The sequence below is a fragment of the Leptidea sinapis genome, chromosome 35 (genome assembly GCF_905404315.1).
Source record: "Leptidea sinapis chromosome 35, ilLepSina1.1, whole genome shotgun sequence".
Lineage (NCBI taxonomy): Eukaryota > Metazoa > Arthropoda > Insecta > Lepidoptera > Pieridae > Leptidea > Leptidea sinapis.
In genome coordinates, this window is record NC_066299.1 from 1,797,347 (window position 1) to 1,823,878 (window position 26,532).

The 26,532-nt window shown below is 38.5% G+C and overlaps 1 protein-coding gene across 1 annotated transcript; it reads left to right on the plus strand.

Annotated features, from left to right (window-relative positions):
- The first annotated feature begins 838 nt into the window (after nucleotides 1–838).
- LOC126975384 (nucleolar GTP-binding protein 1) lies at nucleotides 839–25,791 on the plus strand. The gene is made up of 15 exons (XM_050823257.1): nucleotides 839–1,003; nucleotides 1,112–1,264; nucleotides 1,610–1,731; nucleotides 3,337–3,472; nucleotides 7,733–7,834; nucleotides 8,121–8,213; nucleotides 9,247–9,396; nucleotides 10,454–10,611; nucleotides 11,532–11,673; nucleotides 18,378–18,558; nucleotides 19,665–19,774; nucleotides 20,285–20,403; nucleotides 21,296–21,429; nucleotides 23,033–23,181; nucleotides 24,628–25,791. The coding sequence occupies exons 1-15, from the start codon at nucleotides 956–958 to the stop codon at nucleotides 24,781–24,783; spliced, it is 1,953 nt and encodes a 650-aa protein (XP_050679214.1). The 5' UTR covers nucleotides 839–955; the 3' UTR covers nucleotides 24,784–25,791.
- Nucleotides 25,792–26,532: the final 741 nt, after the last annotated feature.

Below are 26,532 nucleotides of genomic sequence, written 5' to 3' on the forward strand. Positions count from 1 at the left end.
TAAATATATCGTTGTCTTGTAACCCATAACACAGGCTATATTTGCTTAATTTGGGGCAAGATAATTTGTGTAAAAAGTGTGTCACTATTATTATTATTATTATTTAATAATTAATATAAGTACTTAATGATATTTACAACTTAATCTTATTTATTTTAATATATTTACACAAAATATTTACAAAAACAGTGTAAACTAGGGAGAGGAGACATTTAATGGAGGTTGGCGGGGAACTTTAGCGGGTATATAATTGTACAGAGAAGATTGCCTTAAGGGACACCTGCAGGACAAATGATCCATGTTTCCCTCATCAAGGCCACAATCACATAGGGAATGATCTCTTATTCTAAGTTTAGCTAGAAAAATTGGAGTGCAGGCGTGGTTTAAACGTAAGCGGCATAATATAGTTGAGATTATTGTTTCATTATGTATCCTACATTTTGAGAAACAAGATTTTTGGGGAATTTCAGGTTGGAGTTCTCCATAAAATTTTCCTTTAGAAGTTTTGGAAACTTGCCAAATGTTTGAACAACTCTCATACATCTTGGGTGTCAGGGTACAAGTCATGAATGAATATTTCAGAATACTGAAAGGAACCTGAATGAGCAGCTGATCTAGCACAGGCATCTGCATATTCATTACCAGAGATGCCCACGTGACCGGGAATCATGCTTAAACTATGTTAATATTGAGTTCATACCACTCCTTCAAAGATTCTCGTATTTGAGAATAATTGGACTCTTATAAATCCACACAAAATCTTATAACAAAAACTGACACAAAATTTGACATGAATTAGTGATATTAGCATTTGTCAAGTTGTCAGTAACATACTGTGCAATCAAGGGAAAAAAGACAGTTGACACATAGGTATGTTCTTTTTAAGTTCTCACGTGTTTACGTGTAGAGCTCACGTAGTTATTTATTACAAAAATAGCTACAAAAACAAACAAAAATGAGTTTATATAACTTTAAAAAGATTGCTGTGGTCCCCACAGCCAAGGTAAGATATTATAGAAATGCACAGTACTATTATTAATATTGTTTTTCTTACAATTTGTAAACATAACCTCGTATGATATTTATATTTCACACAGCTCTGTAATTTCAGGACTTTATCGATATAATTCTATCAAAAACTCAGCGGAAAACTCCAACAGTCATCCACAAAAACTACAAGATAACAAGAATTCGTGCGTTTTATATTAGGAAAGTTAAATATACGCAACAAAACTTCCACGACAGATTATCTCGTATTATTCAGGTAAGTGGCTGAATAAATAAATAAAACCAAAATGAAAATCATCTGTCCTCTCAGAGAGCTAGAGTAAACAATGTTACCCTATGAATCGTATTGCATACAGTTCTAATGGTTATACTATCATAACTCTGTAAGGTCCACTCTAGACTCGTTTGGCCCTATGAATTAAACAGTTAGGTTACTCTGTACTATCTTGTTCTGAGCAAGATATAAAAGAGAGATTTATATCATAGAGCCAAAAGATAATGTATTTCTTTTCAGTGATATGTTGCACATCTCTTCTATATGTTGATTTTAACTGGATGACCAATTCCAAAATGGGCACTAAAAATGACATTATTTTTCTAGGAATTTCCGAAATTGGATGATGTCCACCCTTTCTATGCCGATCTAATGAATGTTCTCTATGACAAGGATCATTACAAACTTGGTCTGGGACAGTTAAATACAGCCAGACATCTTATTGATAAGTATGTTATTAAAAGGAAAAACAACAACCTTTCATTTTGAATTATTTTGTACACATATTGGTATTTTTAATTATTATATTTTTATGTCATGTCAGAATTTATCATTTGTGGGAGGCTCCTTTGCACAGGATGCTGGCTAGATTATGGATACCACAATGGTGCCTATTTCTGCTGTGAAGCAGTAATGTTTAAGCATTATTGTGTTTCGGTCTGAAGGGTGTCATAGCTAGTGAAATTACTGGGCAAATGAGACTTAACACCTTATGTCTCAATTGTAGTGCTGCTCACAATTATTGGGTTTTTCAAGAATCCTGAGTGTCACTGCATTGTAATGGTCATGGTGTATCAATTACCATTAGCTGAATGTCCTGCTTGTCTCGTATCATCCCTTATTGTCATAAAATGAAATATCTTGATTGTTTTACAATTTTTACTATAGTATTTAAAGGTTTCTGTTTGTGTATTATTTTTTATTGGATAAAAAAAAAAAAACAAAATTTCTTAAAGGGCACATGAATGCTATTTAAATTAGAGGCTTTTAGTGCAAAACTGAAAGTTGGATTCAGGAATCAAGTGAAATAGCTAAGGAAAAGGAAAATACACATATAAAATCTATCCCAGAATCTGTTAATATAGTTGTTCATTATGTGACATGTTAAATGCCGTCAACACTCTTGTGATTCCGCTGGTGTTGCAAGAGAATATTGTGGGTGGCGATGTAAACTTAACACCAAGTGACTTGTACACTAGTTTTTCCTCTGTTTCCATAAAAAAAATATTATTTTGGATGTGATTGAAAAGGTAAAATATTTATTATATATATCAAAATTTTAACAAATTATGGAATTACTCCTACCTCTGACACTCATAATACCCCACTAGTGTTACCGCTAGGCTAATCAAATTTTGGTATGTCCATTGATGATCTCCAAATCTTTGCAATAATTTGTTATATTAACCCATAAGTACAAGGAATCACTTACAAAAGAGTAATTGTGTATACAGTGTGGAGCTATAATGGTGACACTACACGAACAGACGGGTAGAGCTATCTAACCTTAATTGTAAAAAAATAATTCTGAAATTTTGAGTAAATAATGTTAATTTAGAAATTTTTAAACAAACAAATTATATTTAGGAAATAACAATTAAATCACCCTTATGTGATCGCATAAGACGTATGTTAGCACACGGCTACTAGATTTCTTACAGGTCATTCAGGATAGAATGAGGTGAATTATGTATTTTTTTTTTTGTAATATTTACTAATTATTGAAATAGTATTTGCAAAAATCACTTTGCAACATAAATAACAATGTTTTTAAGTGAAGCTGCAGTGATATTAATTACTACTTTATAAGTATTTTCAAGCTGTTTGATAAATTCGAATATTTTCATTGATGTTGGGTCCAAAAATCCATCTCTTAAATTCCGTACGTACGTACATTTTCAGATCATAAATAATCACAATTAGAAACTTTTATGATTCAAGAATATTAATTCTAAATAAGTTAAAAACCTCTGTATTTTTCTCGTGATTTAATATTTCAATGTGATCCTTCAGTGCTTGTGCATCAGACTTTATCAGGTATTATTTGATTCCAGTGTGGCAAAAGACTATGTTCGTCTCCTCAAGTTTGGTGACTCACTGTACCGATGTAAACAACTGAAGAGGGCTGCATTGGGTCGGATGGCTACGATCATGAAACGACAGGCTGCTAATCTGACATATCTTGAACAGGTATTCCATTTAATTCACACTGTGATATGACTTTCAGGATTTAGAGTACCTTAAGGACCACCCACAAAAATACGTCACATGAATTTAATGATTTTTTACCCCTCCACCGTTCATGCTGGTCACTTTTTTTTTACAATAATACGGGACGAGACGAGCAGAACGTTTAGTTGATAGTAACTGATACGCCCTGCCCATTACAATGCAGTGTCGCTCAGAATTCTTGAAAAAATCTAAAATTCTGAGTGGCACTACAACTGCGCTCGTCACCTTGAGATAGTTGATGAAGATGTTAAGTCTCATTTGCCCAGTAATTTTACTAGCCACGGCGCCCTTCAGACAGAAACACAGTAATGCATACACATTACAGCTTCACGGCAGAAATAGGCGCCGTTGTGGTACCCATAATCTAGTCGGCATCCTGTGCAAAAGAGCCTTCCAGTATATTTCAGAGCCCCCTTACCAATTGTGATGTCACATATTTTGCAATTATACATTTAGAAATTTATTAAATTTGAACAGTATGTGTTCCGAAATTATTAAATTTCCATTTAAATACTTTTTCAACAACACCAACATTAAATCTTACAAAGATTTATCATTAAAAAGATTAAACAAGTACTTTTGAAGTTACTATAATTTCCATTGCAGCGTAATTCCATATTTAAAACGTCGTGAATTACCCGCGTGACGTCAGAAGCCCTCTCCCATTCTCAGCGTAATGGGTAGGTACAGTGTGACTTCACAACATCGACTAGCCAAATATCTTAATACTTCGGGAACTATGTGTCGCATATAAAATATTTTTTCCCTATTTTGTTTTTTATAGAACAATGCGTTATACTACGCTTATCAATCTGAAACCAAGAGATACATACACGGAAATGGGTATCCATTTCCGTGTATGTATCTCTTTTTTTTTTGTATGTATATACAATATGTGTAATCCCAGTAGAAAGGGAAATCACTCAAAAATAAAACCCGTTTACATTTGAACAGCGACATCTCAAGTCAATTTCCTATAATGCTCAAGATTGAAAAATAGTGTAATATATATTTATCTACACCCATGGCTTAAATCCTCTATTAAAGATTCTGAAACAGTTAGCTTATTGCCAACATTAAAACACCCAATGTTCTTAATAATCATTACATCATCCAAACGAGTGTTGTAATGTTGTACTGAATTTTATAACAACACTCCTATGTTTTTTTTCGATTCCTTCATGCGCAAAGAGTTTCAACAGACAGCCACATTCTTATTGCTCGATGCGTGGTATCTGTATGAATTTCAAAAAAAGAACATTTTCGTTTACGCGCGTTCCACACTACCAGAACGTCGCGCGCCGTAAAATAAAGTAGGTTATTCGAATCACCGCCTTTTTTCTCTTCGATATATATTTTTTGTTTTGTTTACAAAAAATGAGCGATTCATTTTAAACGCTGTAAAAGACTATTATATTCGGGTGAATTTTAATTATTGCACTATACAAAATGTAAATTACTACTAAAATAAATAATTGTTTCATTTATACTTAGTTTATTTGTATATACTTAATCAGTAATGAATGATATTAGGTTACTACTAGGACTGGTGTTGTAATGTTAGCAGTAAGCTAACTGTTCCAGAATCTTTTAGAGGATTCATATTCTGGGTGCAGATAAAGTCTTGCATGCAACAGTTGATAATTAAGTACCTATTAAAACACTCATGTGATACTATTATAAATCCACATTCGTGTTTTAATACCCCTTATTACACAACAGTTGCATAAATAACTATTTTTAAACCATTGTTACAATATTAAAGTAAGTAATTAATTACAAATAAACCGTATTAATATATACACAAATAATAGTAAATAAAATATACAAAATTTACTGTCATTAACTAATACATAAACATCCGAATACCGTCCATTCCTTTCACAAAAACGCAAGCACTCTGTTAAAATCCTCTGCCATCCATCCGCAAAAATATCACAAGCAAGGCTAGCTTCGAGAAGAGCGTTGAGAGCAGAGAGAGACCTCTGTAAAGGTGAGTTGGCGCGAGCCACAGTACGATATGCCGGACTCGCGAACAATCTATGCCTGCGCCTCGAAGAATCATTGTCCGGTGCAAAGATTCTACATAGCTCATCATGGAAACTCAGCGCATCTAATCTAATCTCTGAGAACTTTGCGCGTAACTGTCAGCTGCTGTCGCTTTCGGCTAACCTCGAGGGAGGTGTACCCTTTAAATGTACTCACAAGAAATTTCGTGGGATACGTAGAGGGGTAGTCTCAGTGAAAACGTATGTAAAGGTACCTAAGAAAAGCTTTTTGTACTTTCGAGAAAGGTAATGTACTCCACATTAGTGGGCAAGTATGTCTTTTGACCAAGCAATGGATAGTCTGTCCCAGCGATTCCCATTTGCCTGTTCGCGACCCGGTAGCATCTAATTGAAATGCCGGGTCGCAACATAACCGCCTTGTTTTATAAATATTACGAGTACTTTCTATCGATCGACGCATCGTAAATATTCGGAAGCACTGGCCGATTTCTTGTCGTCTAGAATACACAAAATTAGCCCATCTAGTTATAACTTGTTTAATGCCTTTTGTCACAGCTGGGTTTACAGCACTAGTTCACCTTAAAATAAATATAAAAACTGACTTGAAGCGGTACCAGACCTTAGGATAAAACTTGGATTCTCTAGTAAAAAAAAAGCAACACAAAGTATGTACTACTAATGACACCTTTTTACTATTAATAAATGTGTATTATTTTACCTAATGGAACTGGAGCTTGGTTAAGGCCTCTCTCACTCCCCGTGTAGGTATCGAAATAGTAAGTAGCTACGCGGCCACGCCAGTGTGGCTATCTAGTAAGGGCTCACGAGTGTCACCTATGTAACTGACCGATCCGAAAAAAATGGAGAGACATAAATAAAGGAAAGCATAATGTAAAAGGTCATGCAAATTAAAAAAAAATAAGCTTCCTAAAGACACTGAAACAATCTTATTTAATGTGTCTATCTATACTTATTTCCTATACTAAGTAGGTTTGATATCTATCTGCTACGAATATACGTTTGACAACGAAATAATATTTATTTTAAATTACGCTTATATATCTATTTATATTATAGAAAAAACTGAGCTATAAGATGACTATACTAGGTAGGTACAGTTTTAGGTAAAGAAGACAACTCTAATGTAGTCAGAAGAGGTAAAGAGTCACGCGATATAAAGAGAGGTAACTTCTAGGTGAACATAAATGTAGGTTAATAGCGCTGTGCGATCCGAATTTATACCTTATGGTGTGGACGCAAGAGGCCCTATTTCTTTAATTGCTTTTGTGGAATGAGACTTCTGCTTTTGTACTATTTATTACATATTCTTTGCTTGGGTTTAAAAATATACAGTGGCACAAAGGGGCAGTGTGAAAATTACCGGGTCGTGGCGATAGTATGGTGGTACTGACTGCGCTGAGGAGCAACACCTATAAGTCAGCGCTGATATACGAGTGTCACCGATCCTTAGAACGAGCTGCCCCTAACAACTGGGTAACTCTGCAATGGATCAAAGGACACAGCGGTTCGTTGGGGAACGATGCAGCGGATGAACTTGCAAGGCGGGGGCGGAGATCCAAGTGGCTGGCCTAGGGCCCGTCCTGCCGCTACCCTTCAGCCAAATGCGGCCATGGATACGCTCTCTCACCAACAACCTACACAGAACCCGATAGACAAATGTCTAAGGCTGTAGACAGTCGAAAAAGGCGATTCCTGCACTATCGCCCAAACTGACACGTCGACTTATTAGCCTAAATAGACACGACATCCGAATCATGGTCGGCACCCTAACGGGTCACACATCACTGAACAAGCACCTATTTACAATCGGCGTTACGGCAGTCCTAGGTGCAGTGGCTGTCTAACCGAGGATGAAACGGTCACTCATGTAATCCTGGAATGTGCTGGGGTGGCCAACCAACGGGTGAAAACCTTAGTAAATATAAGGTCGCTCCAGGAAGTCTGCGAACACCCCAGGAATGTTCTGAACTTCTGGAAGAAGCTGGGCTGGTTGGAATGACTGGCTAACACTGCACGCAAAATGGATCCAACTAAGCGGTCTAATTGCGGAAACAGGAGCCCTTTACCAATACCAATACCGGGTCATGGCAGGACAATGTGAGAATCACTGGACTGTCCGTTACCAACTGCAAAATATTACAATATTGCACACCCCATAAATGATCTAAATGTAATTGTTATATTGCAGGTTCGTCAACATTTAGCCCGGCTGCCGTCCATAGATCCATACACCAGAACAATCATCATTTGTGGTTTTCCAAATGTTGGCAAGTCCAGTTTCATCAATAAAGTAAGTGCTATTCTTTAAGTTTTCTTTAATATCTATATAAAAAAAGTATGTGTGTACTTAAGTAGAAGACTAATTAAGTAATTCTTCTTTGGCGTAAGAAAACAAGAACCCTTAAAGAACCAATATTGTTATAAAGAAGGTATTAAATTTAACCAATGAAAATATTGTTATACCCCATAATTTAGTTATTTATAACGTGTTATAAAATATTAATTGTAACTATGTTACCACAGATACGACATTGACAATTTTAAGACTGTGTTGTTTACATTTTGGTTATTTTCAGATCACCCGCGCCGATGTGGAAGTACAGCCGTATGCTTTCACAACAAAGAGTCTCTACGTCGGACATACAGACTATAAATACCTGAGATGGCAGGTTGGTAACATTTAAAATATTTGCAATAGGCTTACCAACTGGTTATTCACGTAGTGTACGACAGGGCGCGACCGCGAACTCACCTCCGATAAGTCTGAAACTCGTTGGTACCAACACCTAATGGACGTGAGTTTAGCCGCTTTAATTAATTAGTTTCTATGTAAATATTATGAGTTATTTTAAGTGTTTATTCGCCAAAGACTTGTTAGTCCACGGTTAAGAGTTATTCTTTTTTTTTATTAGGGACGAGACGAGCAGGACGTTCTACTGATGATAATTGATGCGCCCTGCCCATTACAATGCAGTGCCGCTCAGGATTCTTAAAAAACCCAAAAACTCTGAGCGGCACCACAATTGCGCTCGTCACCTTGAGACATAAGATGTCAAGTCTCATATGCCCTGTAATTTCACTAGATACGGCGCCCTTCAGACCGAAACACAGTAATGCTTACACATTACTGCTTCATGGCAGAAATAGGCGCCGTTGTGGTACCCATAATCTAGCCGGCATCCTATGCAAAGGAGCTTCCCACTGGTATTAGGTGGGTAGTAGGCACTTGGTAGTTAGGGGGCGTCCTCCACAGAATAATCGGCCCTTGCTGAGCCCCAGACCGACTGATCGGGTTAGTCGCTAACGTAGATGAGCATCCTCAGGAGATGTTCACTCGCCGAATTCTGAAACGAGAAAAAATTCCCTCTGAGTTTCTCCCTACCATTTCGTTGCGTTCGTGACAGTACATATTGATTAATTGGTACGGAAGGAGAACACAAGGGAGTGTTCCAGACAGATTGATAATAATATACACGCCATAATATATCATATTCACTATATAGATGTGTGGTGTCCCTCCACAGTGCGGTTGTCAAGAAACATTCAACAACATACCACCAAACTATGGAATGAACGGATGTTCGAGGATTCGCGCGGTGCTTCCAGGTCGTTGCGACCTTCAACAAAAAAGCGACAAGAGAATGTGGTGTGGCGGTGAATAACTTGTTCCTACTGCTTCTCATATTGTGATCTGATGTGCAGGTGATCGACACTCCCGGGATCTTGGACCACCCGCTTGAAGAGCGCAACGTGATCGAGATGCAGGCGGTGACAGCCCTGGCGCATCTCAGGGCTGCCGTGCTGTACTTCATAGACCCGTCCGAGCAGTGCGGCCACAGTATCGAGGAGCAGGTTTGTGGATTTTCTTTTTAAGTGACTCGCAGCTTAAAAGCCGGCAATAAATCTTACTTTTTAGTATTTTGGGCTAAATAAGATAATAATTTGAACCTAAATTACGAAAACTAATCGTTCTTGATATCATAATATCGATTTATTTCTTTCACAAAAGTGCTTATTATAATTTAAAAACAAATAAATGTTATGAACAAACTATAGTATGAACTAGAGAGTTTTATCATCCGGAGACAAACTAGGAGGAACCTGTATTTCGGAATCATAAGTTGCGTCACACGAATTTCATGATGTTTTGGCCCCTCGTCGTTTTTGTTGGATGCAACCGTGCGACGATCGCACGAGCTGGCAGGCGTTGAAAGTCATCTTGCCGAGATGAGGGTAGTATAAAAATATAATTTCTATCAGTTACTTTTCTCCGCTACCGTTATTTACACATTGATATTAGGGGTTTCTGTAAGCTGTCACAAGCAAGGGTGGACATGGCCGCAGCGCGGTGCCGCGACCCGGTATTGTGACTGGTCTAGCTCCTAGACGACTTCTAGGCCCATTACGAAACTTACGAAAAAGATCGAAATGGTCATCCTTTCGAAAAAAGATGTTTGATTTTTTTTGAAAACAAGTTAATAAAAATACAGTTAGGAAGCTTATTAAGTCAAGTATATATTACACTATATTGTTTATTTGATGACTTATTGATGATTAACTTGTAACAATTGATACTTGGGTTTGATTCTTCCCAACCAAACCAAAGTATCAAGTGTTTATAGCGAAGGTATACTTGTAAGTTAGTCAAAATGTCAGTACCCGTTAACTCGCTGACTATATATATTACCGCAAAAATATTGTGTTTCTGGGTCGGGAACATATTATATATATTTTTTACATAATCTAATATAACTATAATCAGAAACATTAATATTTTTTCATTTATTTATTTTAAGAATAGTAAAACTTCAAGACAAAATATTTGATGTATTCAAACCAAATAGACATTAGCTTTTAAATTGGACCTTACCTATTAAATAGTTTGTCGTAACTCGACGTCTCACTACAGATATCCCTCTTCGAGAGCATAAAACCGCTGTTCAACAACAAGCCACTGATCGTGGTCCTCAACAAGATGGACGTGGTCACGCCTGAAGACCTGACGGAGCAGAAGCGCCTTCTCATCCAGGAGTTGGAGGCTAACTGCGCCAAGGGGAATATAGTTAAGTGAGTTATATGGAGTTTTCATATTCGTCATACTTGACCTAGCTGAGATATGGGTTTTTCATGTTTCTACTTGTTCCTGGTGTTAACATTTTGATAATCATATGAAGCTTCAATAATTATCACTGACATGTATAAATACCACTGGACGGGCTGTTCCGTATGTTTGCCAGCATTTTTTTTGTTCATATTTGAAGCGCCACTCGCGAGTGTCCAGAGAACTAATTTTGGCGTATAATGCAAATGGCTGCAAAGGAACGTACAATACTCTGAATTATTTTGAATTAACTTCGTTCGTTTTTCGTGTTATTTATACGTCAACAATCAACGTAATAAAGTTCACAATTTTTTTTGGTAAATAATTTCCCACAATCTATCGATGTTTGCTGAGGTTGTCTTCAATAGTTTTAGTACCGCAGACTATCGCTACATGGACAACAGGGCCAAAATGGCGAATATCAAACAGGCACAAAAGCACTTTGGCAGCCGCCAGTCCAGTGGTATATAGTAGAGCAACGCGTGAGACTGCTGTAACCCGCTACCCGCTGACATCTTCGTACCCCGTCCCTGCCACCGTCGCGTGTGTAACCCCGTGGCCCATGGGATGGTCGCGCACGAAGTTGTCGGACTATAGTCAACATGATAATTTTAATTCTTAATGGTTCTCTTGGACCAGGAGAAGATATTATTAATATCATCTGCAACAGATAAATTGTATTAATCTTAACCGCATTGCCCCATAATTGACCTCTTAACTTAGAAATAAACAAGATTATGGGCGCAAAAAGGCATTTAATTAATTTTTTATATTAGTATCTAGAATTCTTGTTGATATCGTTTAAAATACTATGAGTTTCGTGGTTATAAAAGTACGGTCTGCATTAGCCACCATTGACCTGATAAGTATTGTTATGATCCTGCAGTGCGGACGGCAACTCAGAGCTCCGCACGGTGCCGGTGATGCGTACGTCCACCATGACGGGCGCAGGCGTGCAGGAGGTCAAGATAGAGGCCTGCGAGCGACTGCTGGGGCACCGCGTCACCGAGAAGTGTCGCACCAAGAAGGTATATTGTATTAGACGAGACCCCGGTCTGGATTAGGATAGTACGGCCGCGATCCTTTTTTTATGGCAATAAGGGACGCGACTTGGGACGTTCAGCTGATGTTAACTGATACATCCTGCCCATTACAATACAGTACCGCTCAGGATTCTTGAAAAACTTAAAAATTTTAAGATGTTCAGTCTCATTTGCCCAGTAATATCACTAGCGACGGCGCCCTTCAGACCCAAACACATTTCTGCTTCACGGCAGAAAAAGACAGCGTTGTGGTTCCCATAATCTAGCCGGCATCTTTTGCAAAGAAGCCTCCCACTGGTAAATGCCCTTATTCGCCTCTTACGACACCCTTGGGCCTGGGACTTTCCTATTTTTTGTATGCCTCGGGGAAGCATACTCGGTGGATATTCTAACGACAATATAACCAACCAACTCACGAACAGTCTAAACTTCAGTAGGACAACCAATGCTTAATCGTCGATTCATTGGCCTCTAACTATGAAATGTAGGCTTTCAAGCAGTGTCCGCTTGTCGCACATCAATTCAATAAGATTTAGTCAATTCTTAGTTAGATTAATAATACAATTCACAGTCACTATCATTATAGAGCGAAAACAATTCACAGTCACTATCATTGTAGGGGGACTATAATTCACAGTCCCTATCATTGTTGAGCGGCCAAAATTGACAGTCACTATCGTTGTTGAGCGGCCAAAATTGACAGTCACTATCATTGTAGAGCGATCACAATTGACAGTCACTATCATTGTAGGGCGACCACAACTCACAGCCACTATCATTCAAGGGCGACCACAACTCATAGTCACTATGATTGTAGGGCGACCACAATTCACAGTCACTATGATTGTAGAGCGATCACAGTTCACAGTCACTATCATTGTAGAGCGACCACAATTCACAGTGACTAACGTTGTTGAGTGGCCACAATTCACAGTCACTATCATTGTAGATCGATCACAATTCACAGTCACTATCATTGTAGAGCGATCACAATGAATTGTGAACAGTCACTATCATTGTTGGGCAACCACAATTCACAGTCACTATCATTGTTGGGCAACCACAATTCACAGTCACTATCATTGTTGGGCAACCACAATTCACAGTCACTATCATTGTACCCGAGCGAGGGTTAACTTATATCGATGTTCTTCCACGTTTAAATTCAGCGCAGCAGCTTACAACTATAGAATACAGTAGTGTTGGACCCTTATTCTCCTATAAATCTTGACCTCGCTCCGACAACCTAAAAAGGAAGACACTTCCATTTCTAAAAAACTAAATATCTTTTTCTAATATACTAAATTTACCAGATAGTGTTTAATTTTTTGTTGTTTTCACTATTTATTGGACACCCCTCGTACATCCTACGAATAAAAATATTTGTTTGTGGTTTTTCATCAATAAGTATAATGCACGCCTAGAAATAAACTATAATTTGTTTCAATAAAATCAAGCGAGTGGTTTCGAAAATTTTCGTTTCCGCGCTGTTTAAATATTTCATACTTACTCGCCCAGAGACGCTGTCACCGCGGTATAATAATTTACTCCGCCTGGTATTCTCTTCCCGTGACAGCTGGGTCACGTGATTGGTCTAAGAATACGTCATCAGTTGCGATGACTGTTCTCAAACTAGTTTCGACTGAAACAATTCTGTCGAGTTGCGATAGATGTGAGAGCATACTCTCATAACAAATTCTATCGTGACTCAGTCTTAAGCCATCGTGGGAAGAGAATACCAGGCGGAGTATTTGTAAAGGTACTACTTACAACATAAATTAATTTCTTTAATCATACCACAGATTGGGAATGGAGCGACCACCCTCAGGCTATTAAATAATAAGTTTTATTGTACGATATTGCATTGTAATCTTATTTCGTGTGAAAAAAAGCCGGCTGAATTTCTTACGCCCGGTCTTCTCAGATCTGGGGCATACTTTTTCGAATAGGTGGTAGTTTTTGACTTTCAATAGGTGCTTATCATATCCGCATATGAATAAATATACTTGCATTAAAATAAAATAAAATAAAAATATTTTATTTCGGACAGATTATATCATCCATAGCCAATTTTGCATTAAAAAAGGTATACAACATTACTTAATTAGATAACATTAATTAGTAAAAAGAAAATTTATATAAATTAGAATTAAAAAGTATAAATTAAAATTACAAATGGAAAATTAAAAATATTAAAAATAACATTATTATATATGAAAAAATTTTGGTATATTTCGGTGGTAATGTTTTACCGTTTTCAATATACAATTTTTACGATTATTATATAATCTCGTCAGAAATCCCGCTCTAGCCCTACGCATTACAGCATAAAAATCGTCAACCCTGTGCATCGCAAACATACCCGACGCGCTACACCTCCATGGCAACCCCAGTAGAGACCGAAACGCATTGTTATATTGCACTCTGAGAGCGTCAAAGGTGGCTTTGGTGTAATTGTACCAGAGCTGAGAGGTGTAGAGTGCCTGGCAGTAGGCTTTGAACAGGGTGACCTTTACTTGTCGGGAACAGCGGGCGAAACGCCTAGCCAGCATATTGCTTTTTGCTGCCAGTGACCGTCTCTGTCTCTCTAGGTCCTCATTATCTTTCATCGTCTCACTTAGTACATGTCCTAGATATTTAAACTTAGTCACATATTGCAGTTCGGAGCCACATAGTTTTATAGGCAGTACATTTTCTGGACCTTTTTTGAATTTAAATATCATAACTTTAGTTTTAGACACATTATACAATAATCCATGTTTTTCCGCATATTTTTCACAAATGACAATAAAGCTACGCAAGCCGCAGACCGAGGGACTGAGCAGAGCCATGTCATCAGCGTAGCTCAGATTGTTAACGCTGACGCCTCCAATCTGGCAGCCTGCCCTAGCACTGCTCAGTTCCCCGATCAGTTCATTTACATAGATGTTAAATAGAATCGGTGACTTCAGACCTGCCTAACGCCGCAATTTAACCGATAGGTATCGGAAAAATCATTTTGCCATTTTACTTGGTTAATTTGGTTTGTATACCAAAACTGTAACAAATCCACTATCCTGCTAGGTACTTTGGTAGCTCGCAGTTTATTCCACAAAATATTGTAATTAATAGTATCGATTGCTTTGCTCAGATACAGGAAACATCCATATACGGATGTTTCCCGAGTGAGATAATAGTTAACAGTACTTTTTAAGGCAAAAATGGCTAAGTCTGTTGATAAACCGCTACGAAAACCAAACTGACCGCAGTGTAATTTGATATTGCAATTTAAGTGGGATATTAACAATCTCTCAAAATTTTTTGAAAATATTGTTGTGAGAGAAATAGGGCGGTAGTTTTTAGGGTCGGAGACGTCACCAGCTCTGTTTTTAACGATCGGTATTACATTCGTTTTCATCATATTTACAGGGAGATAGCTATGATCGATACATGAATTGTATAATGTAGCCATTATCTCAAAGAGGCTCGGGCCACCGTATAGCACATGCTCCACACTGAGGTGGTCGTGGCCCGGGGACTTGCCACGCTGCATGTCACGCACGCACCGCGCCACCTCGTCAACTGACACGTGTAGCGTGTACGAGTCGGGGTGTGACTCAGCGGTAGGGCATGCGCCGATTAAGGGGCAGTCTACACGGAATGTATTTACAAATAAGTTTGCTATATCTTTATGGTGGTGTAAACCACCCACCGACACAGGAGTACTACATTTAGGCTTTAATTTATTCGTTTCCTTCCAAAATTTTCCAAAGTCATTATTTCGTCTAAAGGTTGCAATTATGTCCATTTTAATTTTGTCCTGATTGGATTGGCACCATTTTAATTTTTGCTTAAATGTTTTTCTAGAATTAGCCATTTCTTCATAAATATCTCCATGAGAAGGACGTCCATGCCGATTCCAAATCAGAAATGACTGTCTGGCCCTGGCATGGGACTCCCTCACATGTCTATTCCAGCCCACCACTGTCTTTTTCCTGGTTTTTGTTCCTCCTGCGTAGGTGTCAGTGGCAGCCCTAGTCATACATTCAATCATGCTAGCATATAACGAATCTATATACTGGTGGTGATCACGCATGTTACAACAAGTACCATAACACGGTAAATTATTATATTTATAGTTATCTAGATATTGACTACATAATTCGGTATAATTACACTGCTGGTCTGAGGTCCTATATCCCCATTGAATTTTATTAACAAGTATTTTATTTAAAATAACACTTTTTGGTACAATTACGTCAAAATCGAATTCAACAGCTAAAGGAAAATGATCCGACCAATATACATTATTGAGTACACGCACGCCCCTGAGCGCGCGCAGGGCAGCACTCGTTACTACGACGTGGTCGATCCAGCTAGTCGTGCCATGCGCGTCGCTGAGGTACGTGTATGTACCTGACGTAACACCTAGTGTACTCACAGCCGCACAAGTCCAGTCTTCCTCCTCGCAATAGGCAACTAATTCACGACCAAATAAGCTATTTTTATGTGACACATCACCATTAAAATCCCCGAGACATATGACACTTTCTACGTCATCATGTGACGCGATCACTGCACTAATTACTCCTAAGCATTCGGTAAACATAGGTAGGTTGTCCGCGGCCTCTGTGGGCATGTACACTGAGACCACTATGATACTGCGACGCGCGAGTTCTAAGCGGACTGCTGCCACACGTGGGTTACCACAGTCGATATGGTTGACTGTAGGGAAAATATCGTTTCTCCATAGTATGGCGACGCCTCCGTAGGGTCGACCCTTGAGAACACCACTCGTCGTATCGGCCGCGGACACACCATACGCTCCAAACTTGTCATCAATAGTGTTCAGGAAGTCAAGATCATCAGGTAGGAGCCAGTGCTCCTGTATCGCGATAACCTGATATTCACTACATAGATCACGAATATGCTGGCAGGAACGTTTGACCGATCGGCAATTGAATGAGATCATTTTTACACTAGTCATTTTTGTTTACGGCTGTATTCTCAAAGCCTATCAGTGTAGAGGGCTGATTAGCGGAACAAACGATCGAGCGGTAATAGCGTTTAGGTCTAAATTGGAATAGCCTGAACTCTATACCTACTGGCCAAATATCAGCTGACAATAAGGTATTTTCTTCCGACTTATTTACTGTGATTTTGAACGATGAGAAGTCAGACTTTTTGAATTGAATCAACTTTTCAACCCTTACAGGCTCAACGTTGTTTTTTGGTAGAAAATCAATAATATTATTGTCGGTGGTTTGGGAATCGAACCTGGACGCGTAGATGTATGACAGTCGTGGCGCCACCTTAATATTGCTCGATGCTAAAACTGCTGTCCCAACTCTTTTTATAGATCCCTGCGATATAGTAAGTGTCTTGTTGTTAGGTTTATTTTTCCTGTGTCTTTTCTTGTTAATAACGGTCTTGAAACCGCCTTCTCTGTCAAAAAAGCTCGTAAGGCTTTCGGAGTTGGGGCTACTAGTAATAAGAGTAACTTGCCTTTTATCCTTTTGTTTACCACCCTTGTGTAGCGTAGCAGAGGCGGCGGCCGTGGAGTTTTGGCTATGATGTGGCGATGACGGCGGTGACAGCGGGGCGGGGTAGCGGCTTGACGGAGGGGCGGGGGCAGCGGGCGTTGTAACTCCGACCGGTTTCGATATCTCCGGCGGCGGCCTCGTAGATAATTTTTCGTCTACCCTCAACTTCTGGTTTTCGTTTAGATTATTCGATTGAAATTGGGTTTTAAACTCGTCCAAATCAGATGACGTCACGTAGTTGGTTTTAATAGTGTTCACGTCTTGTTTCAAAATCAACAGATCCTTTAGTAACGCTGTGGCATCAACGTGATCAAATGTCACAGGGGGAAGTCGGTGCAGGTCCTTCGCCACAAAGATGGGCAGATCTTCAGGATCTGTTTCCTTAAGGATTCTCACGATCTCTTTCAGCGTCTTCTTTTGATCCCCCTCTCTTTTCCTGGTTATCCTCTGTTTGGTAGCCTCATGGAGAACTAACTTTGCACTTTCGATATCGGATTCCTTGAAACCCGATAAACAAACTTGTATAAGACCAACTTCATCCATAAGGCACCGTTTACACAGAATGTAAGCTAATAACTCATTTATTATTACTTTACAGCTACTGCAAAGACTCGTCATTTTTTTTTAACAATAAAATTTAACTAATGTTTCGGTAGGCACGTATACAGTCACACACGTACTAACTAATAAAATACATGACCGCGCACGACCGTTGCGCGTGACTGATTGAATTGAATTGACTTAGTGTAGTATAGTCTAGTTTTTAATAGAAATATAAAAAAATATTATTAAAGTTAAAATTAGGTTTATATTTTACCTGCTGAGAAAGTTGGAAAGATGTAAAAATTCTAATTTGTTATTCATTTTAAACTATTCTTTCTGATTTCTGAACGGACACATCAAAGGAAAAACAAAATTGTTGTTTTAATTTAATTCCGTGCATTTTCATATTTATTCATCTTTTAAACCTTCTCTGGACTTCCACAAATAATTCAAGACCAAAATTAGATAAATCGGTCGAGTTTTCTCGAGTTTTAGCGGGACTAATGAACAGCAATTCATTTTTATATATATAGATTAGCAACAAACTCAACATTTATCGTTATAATAATTGTGACTCATAAGCTTTGCTATAAAAATATTTATGACTCATAAAATCTTCCCCAGGTGGATGGTATTCTAAACCGTTTGCACGTGGCGATGCCCGCCCCCCGCGACGGCAAGACTCGCCCACCCGTTATACCCGAATCCGTCCTGAAGAAGAGAGAGAAAATGATCGAGAAAGAGAACAGGAAGAGAAAGCTGGAGAGAGAGATCGAGCTCGAAGAGGGTGATGACTACGTGCTCGGTGAGATTATGTCTATTATTTAAGCGTTTTATTTATTTCGGAGGTAGATGTCAGCATATTACCTCAAAAGATGCATCCTCTTGTGAATCTGCAAATTAAAATTCCCATTTGTCTAACCTTGAGCGCTTTCGCACTACGTCCGATCCGTTTCCGCGAAAACATAACCCGGAGTAGTTGTAGAACTATTTCTATGGTAGTTTACGCACTAGAGCCGGCTTCCGTCAGCCGATTTCTTCCGTCAACTGTGGATATAGTTCTGCGACTACTCGGACCGTGTTTTCATAGATCGATTAAAGTGATTTTTCTTAAAGTCATATTTATCCGTCTCGACATAATACACGCTTTTCATTTAAAGAAGGTAATGTAAAATAAATTTTATGTATGTTTCTTTTTATGATGTAACAAAATTTCTGAAGGTTTCTACCTTCAGAAATTTTGTTACATCATAAAAAGCTTCCATAACTTATACGTATAGATAGAGCCTCTTGCTGGTAGACAACCAATGAAAACAGGCCAGGATTATAACTTTAGTGTGCAAGCTACGTCTTACACTCGCGATTTGTATTTCACTTTGTGTTAGTGTCTCAAACCTTAATATCTTTCGACGTTTTCACAGTTTTGTACGGAAATTAAGATTACCGCCAGAACTCTTTCGCCTATCATCATAGAAGATTTTGAAGCTTGGTGCTTGTTCATACACGGGACATGCCTATGCCATGAAACCAGTAAAGTTCCCTAAATCAAAATAGTTAAAGAGAGTGGCTCGGTCAAAATACTTGCTGTACCTATACGCGGGTGTAAAGAACAATAATACCATCATAACTGATAAAAAAAAATTGTACGCCTATAGCCTCAATTTTGCTAAGTCCGCTGAGTTTCTTCTTTCTTTGGTTGCCTGTTCTTGTCAAGGTTACAGAGGCATTTCTTTACCTTTAATTTTATAAGTAATTATAGAATCCGATGTTAAATGTATATAGATATTAATTAAGCCTAGAGTTGTAAAGAATCTTGAATATTTATGCTGCACAAATAGAAAATATAAATTGTTTTAATTTGAGGTATTCATCACGGCTACCGCTTGATAATAACAACGCATGTTATTACAGACTTGCAGAAGAACTACTCGGAAATAGCAGAGGAGGAGAGACACGACCCCATCCCAGAGTTCTGGGAGGGACACAACATTGCCGACTACATCGACCCGGAAATATTCGACGTATGTACAACTGCGGTCCATATGTATCCTAACGTTATTGTAATGTTCCTCGTTTGCTCACGAGTGACACAACTAATCTTTACTATGTAGCACTGCACCCGGAGACGTCCGCACGCAACCAATAGCCGATTAGAACTGGCCTTCCGCTGTACTGTGCACTCCTTATAAAGCACTCAACATCACACGGTTAATGGCACTGTCGCTGTTATGACAGTGACAATGATTGTTAACACATACTCAGTTCAGACTAGATGTCAATACACTACAATTATAAACGCCTCTGTGGACCGACAATCATGACATTTTGCATAGACTATCAGGGTTACAAAGTGATATCCCTAACTTCTGAGGTTAAAGGTCCCAGTCCCGCATCGTTCGTAAATTTTGGTATAAATAAAATTTGTATGACTTAAAATAGTTAGTTTCAACCGACTTAACAAAAAGAGGTGTTCTTCAATCTATGTATATTTTTATTATGAATTATGTTTTGAAATTATTATTTTGTTGAAGAAACTGGATGAGCTGGAGCGTGAGGAGGAACTTCGTGTGGCGGGTGGCATGTACGCCACGCCCAAGATAGAGCTGGACGAAACTATGCGGGAGATCAGGGAGCTGGCTGTCCAGATACGGTGAGTGGCTGATGGCACTTAGCCGAGCGTGACACGAAGCTGTCACATTCTGTACTGTTTACAATGTTTAGTAAGTAGAAGTGCACTCGGGGACGTGCGCTCCCAACCGATGACCGATTGGAAATGCCCCACCATTGTGCTGTGCATTGTTTATCAATATAATCGCAATCGGTTAAAATCCATGTCATGATAGTGAGAGTGTTGTTATATGTTACACTTTCTTTTTAGGTTACCGAACCAGATGGGTCTATGGCTTTGACTGCATTCATAGTGTTGGGGTTGTGGTTAACTCTATGCTTTTTCTAAGTGTTATAGCTGATGAGACGCGCAACACGTTCATCAGATCGTGATACGCATCTACCACAATGATATTCCACTCAGGACTCTTCATTCAGGATTCAGGAAACTACTAGACGGTAGATTTTTTTTATGGCAATAACGGACGAGACGATCAGAACATGCAGCTGAAGGTAATTGATACGACCTGCCTATAACAATGCAGAGCAACTCAGGATTCTTGAAATACCTAGAAGATCTGAGCGGCACTACAATTGACGAGCTCACGTTGAGACATAAGATGTTAAGTCTCATTTGCCCAGTAGTTTCACTAGCTACCGCGCCCTTCAGACCGAAACACAATAATGCTTACACATCAATTACACCTTCACAATTCACCACAAGTACCCATAATCTAGTCGGCATCCTGTGATAAGAAGTCTTCCACTGGTAAATCCCCTTAGTGGCCTCTTATGACACCTTTTGGGCATAGTAGGCCTGGGACTTCCCTATGGTTTTTATGCCCCGGGGAAGCACATAGCAAAAAAAAGTGACGCTGTGATGACCTTCTAGTCGCCACCTGTATAGATTGTCTAATAGTGTGACGTGTTTGCAGCAACAAGAAGGCGGTGCTGAAGGACGAGTCGCGGCTGGTGAAGCAGTCCACCAAGCCCGTGATGCCGCGCACCAGCCGCGCGCGGGACCGCGACCGCAGCGCCGCCGGCCTGCGGCACCAGATGGAGCAACTGGGTAACATACACCACCACGACACCACGACACCACGACACCACTCACACCACATCAACACTTACATGCTCTTCAAAGCGGGGTGTGAACTACAGTTTACGCGCGAGTTGAATGCAGTTGGGGTCTGGAGTAAAGAGCATCTCCGCACGCCTCGCCTCGCGCGCCTTCAGTGTAGTGCTGTGCCGTTTTTGTCAGTTATCATACGCTTACGTAACACGGGTTACGTAATACTAAAGTTGCGAGCCCGTGCTATTTTTATAATTACTGATCCGAATCCACGAGAAACGGCGAAAAATGTTTTAAATATTATGTGTTTTGAAGAAAGAACAAAAATTTGACATCAGGTTAGGTTATTAAGTTAAAATGGTATATTCTTTGATTAACGTAGCTGTTACACATTTAAATAAAACACTTTTAAAGGATTAAAACGCGTGTCATTGTGATTGTTGCAAGAGAATGTGTGCGGCGGTGATCACTTCACACCACGTGACCCTTACACTAGTTTGTCCCCTATTCCACAAAAAAAAATAGGCAGACTAAATTCTCATAAGTAGTATTGCGCATAGATTTATATGCATTAAGTAAAATGTAATTTTCACTTTATACACAGGCAAGCTCTACCCTGTATGAAAACACATCTAGAACAGATGCCGCGTGGATTCAGAGATGCGAACATATTTTATTACATTTCATACGCACTTTATCAACAAACTTGCGAGGAATAAACAAACATATATTACATAAATCGTTAAAAAAAAAATTAAAATTATGGGAAATGGTGCGCAAGTTTTTTTTGCCCCAAATGTAAGGTGATTGAAGACATATAGCAATTACTTCAAAATTATAATTTTAGTGATAAAAAACATATATTATTGTATAACAAATTATTGTGAATGATAAATACTTTGATAATAATAATTTATTTGTCTTAATTAGGGACACATTTTTTCTAAAAATCTCTTTGCTGTTACAAAACCAAAATTGAATTAAGTACCCGGTTCAATTGAAAATGCTCTGTTTACTCTAATATAATTTGTAGTAAAGTTTAAAACTTTGTAGGAATAATTCTATTACACACTAGTGTGTAATATGCACGCACCTCTATTACAACAACAATAACCGAAGTATAACACACATACTTCGGTTTATGGTCCTAAGTACGATGTAATAAGGCTCACTTTACGAGCAAGTGTATTGAAAATATATTTATCTACACCCATACTATAAATCCTCTATTGCAACAACATTATTGTTGTTAGCTTATTGCCAAAATTAAAACACCTAATGTCCTAATAACCATTAATTATATCATCCAAACGAGTGTTGTAATGAAATTCAGTACAACATTACAACACTCGTTTAGATGATGTAATTGTTACTAGGACTGGCTTTTTTAATGTTAGCAGTAAGCTAACTGTTTCAGAATCTTTTATAGAGGATTCATATCATGGGTGTAGATAAAGTCTTGTATGCAACTGTTGATAATTAGGTATTCACAACAGTTGCATAACTATTACAAGAATGAGTCAATGTCAACCTAGCCGGCTTGGGCCAGTAGTATTTCATATTGAGTTGCGTCGTCATTAATATGCGGTTCTGGTTCCAGGAGTGGACATGTCGGACACCAAGGAAGCCAACTTCACCAAGTCCCGGTCCCGCTCGCGCTCGCTGTCCGTGCCGGCCAAGCGCGCGCGTGTCGAGTCCCGCTCCGTGTCACGGCCGGCTCGGGACACGCAGGGCGTCAAGGATGTGGCGGTCAGTACACACGGACAACATAAACCTTACTTATGATATGCATCCGGATGTACTTCAAGACTTTCTATCTCATACGGGTGCACTTGTTCCGAGTGTACTCCTCACACAGTATGAGGACTAAGGCTGACATCTATACAGCGTACTTAGACTTTGCTCAGACTTTACTTACGTAACACTTATATCAGTATGATAAAATGCAAACTTGGCTCTTGAATTGGGCTGTCTTACCTTAAGTTTAGCATAATTTCAGTTGTCAATTGATTATATAAATGTAATCAAAGTTTACGCTTAGCTTAAACTGAGCTAACTTTACGTAAGTAAAGTCTTAGTACGCCCTATAGATGTCAGCCTTAGACCTGATACTGTGTTAGGAGTACACTCGAAACAAGTGCACTCGTATGAGATAGATAGTGTAGGAGTACATTCGGATTCATATTTAAGCATATCCAAATCCAGAGACCGAGTTCTCTTTGTATCCTTACATAAAGTAATATCTGAATATGACAACAACTGATTGGTTGCTATAAGATATGGGAGTGGTGACGAATGGGTTAATGTCAGAAATACAATATCATAAAAGAGAAGGAAAGCAGATGAAATATTTTAAACCCGCAATTACATGGTTTGATTATTTCAACTGGGTGCTCAAAATATTTTTTCAAATTCAAATATTTTCATTCAAAATAGGATATGATATCATTTATTAAGTCAAAAACTCCATTCTACCCATTCGAAAAAATGTGCCTGGTGGAACTGGTGCAAGAAACTCAGCGGGCTTCAAAGTGAATTTTTACTTCAATGACGCCATTTTGTTCTTCTAGAATAATCTGATTGTATCCGTATGAATAGAGCCGCGTATATTTTCACATGTATACGGTCAGCGTGCGGTCGCCGTGACTTGTTAAGTAGAAATGTTTAAGTTGCAATTACAGCATTCACATTGCATTGCGACCATGCCTTGACTGTCACTCGTGATTATGTACTGTCAACACGGTTTTGACGCGGTAACTGTCTGCAACAATGTATTGACTTGTACAGCCTCGTTCACATGAACACGAACGCAAAGCGGTGACGTCTTAAGTCTAGTACCTCGATAATAGCGCTCGATACAAGTGTACTCGGAGAGTGAGAACCACGCTTTATGAAGGTTCAGTAGCAGTGGAACATATAGTGTTTGTCTATGGTGGTACTGAATCACACACTACCGAAAGATTGAATTCAAACTTCGGCTTCAGACTGTCAATCTCCACAGAAGTATCGATACTATAACTCTCCTAGTTCTTCTCGAATGTTATTGTAGCAGCAGTTATTCATTTAATCTAATTATATTAATGTCCTGTGAATGGCGACAATTATTTAAACGAGACTTAAATAATTCGTTTTCGCATCATGAACCCATGTCAATGTTGAAAATAATAAAACAAAAAAAAAATCTTTTTGTTTTAGATGCAAAAGCGAGCGAAACATATGGCGCACGTGGCCATCTCCAAGAAGACGAAGAAGATGGGATTGAAGGGAGAAGCCGACAGGTTCATCGGCACCAAGATGCCCAAACATCTGTTTGCGGGGAAGCGGGGTGTCGGAAAGACGGACCGGCGGTAGACCGCTGTTGGCACGTTGTCGGAGAAGAAAATGAACTTTATAAATGTTGGACCGGGAGGATGAAGGGAGACATAGTGTTTCTTGGTTTATGTTTTGAACTCTTAATTATAATAATATTAATTACACATCATTGTCTAACAGAGCATTTAAAGTACTTAGTACTTTTGAGCTAGTGACGTCTTTTAAAATATTAGCGAGCTTAACTCTTTATGTGCGATGCGCTATTGAACAGTTAGCTGTAATAATAGCAGTAACAGTTTAACAGTTACTTGACCATTTTGTACATATAATCTCAGAAGTGTCAACAATAACAGACTGTTTCTATTCCCGGCAAGGCGGATCATTAGTTGCACAAAATGCAATCGTTGTTTTAAATAATAATAATAATTTAAAGGTTTATTTGGTTCAAAAAGTTTACAGAAATCTTATAACTAATAACAATATGGACACTAAAGAATAAAAATGGTGTCTAGTCAACATTATGTTGGGAATTTTACTTCTCACCGCTGGTATTCTTTAGACGCCGAGATACAGACTTCGAGAATAATATTTACTAATAAAATAGATATCTAATCCCCCAAGTCTACTGCTACCATAAACATTGGCAATGAAATTTTTGAGTAAAGATTGTTCTAAAGATCTACACGTATTTCCGGTGGCAGATAATAATATATTTTATCTTATTTCGTCTTTGTCATGGTTAAAAAAATATTTCCATGCCCAGATAAGCTTGAGTTCCTCTTTTTTTATTCCACCTTTTGCCGAAATCAACCCAATAAACTGAATATTTTACAATTTCTTCTAACCAAAAAAGTATGGCTTTAAACTACACGTCCAGTTTGTGATTTGTTTATCAGTTGTCTCTTGTGTATCTCCCGCGTAATATGTACCGATGTGTGGTACGCCTTTTTATATCAGTGTTAGGAACCTATTTTAAGTTTGTACCAACATGACCACACTCAATATATATATTAATAAAATGTTGCTCATACTGTTTTATTATTTAAAGATGTGTATATTTACTTCTAAACTTGTCCCTGTACAAATGATATTTTTATATAATTTTTAATCACACCTGAAGTCAAAAACCAGCTGCTCATGGACATCGGTGAGTCCCAGAGGTAATGAAATGCGTTGCCGGCCTGTGATAATAAAGTAATAAGTAATAATCAAATATTTTTACTCCAAAAAAGTATTTAAAATCACTTATTGAACGTCAAAAATACCACCTCTTCGTAAAAGCATGTGGGAGAGTATGCCTCATGTGTGTTCGCTAGGGACATCGGCTATTGCCGTCTTGGCAATTTTGGGGGAAGGATCTGTCTACTCTCTGACCGACGCTGACCGTGTTCGAAACTGCACGTGTATTAAAACCTGTCCTGTTGTCATGCGTTGCCTAACAGAAAGAGGATCTATCTAGACGTATTAATTATCTCAGGTTCAAGCGTTCGATAAGATCTGCCTGAAAACTGTAGCTTCGCGTCCTACGACAGTACAAAAAAAAACCGGAAATGACAGAAAGTCAAATATTCCCTTTAATACGTTACTCGAGCAAGAGTTATAGAGCTTTACTATATAGTGATAGAACTAGATAGACTAACTAGCAACCAATTTATAGATTCAGCTACCTTTCGCGGTGTTTCCAACAGTCAGGGTAAATGATGATGATAATATTTCAGTTAAATTTTTAATCTCACTTTTTTTTTTATGGAATAGGAGGACATACGAGCGTACGGGTCACCTGTTGTT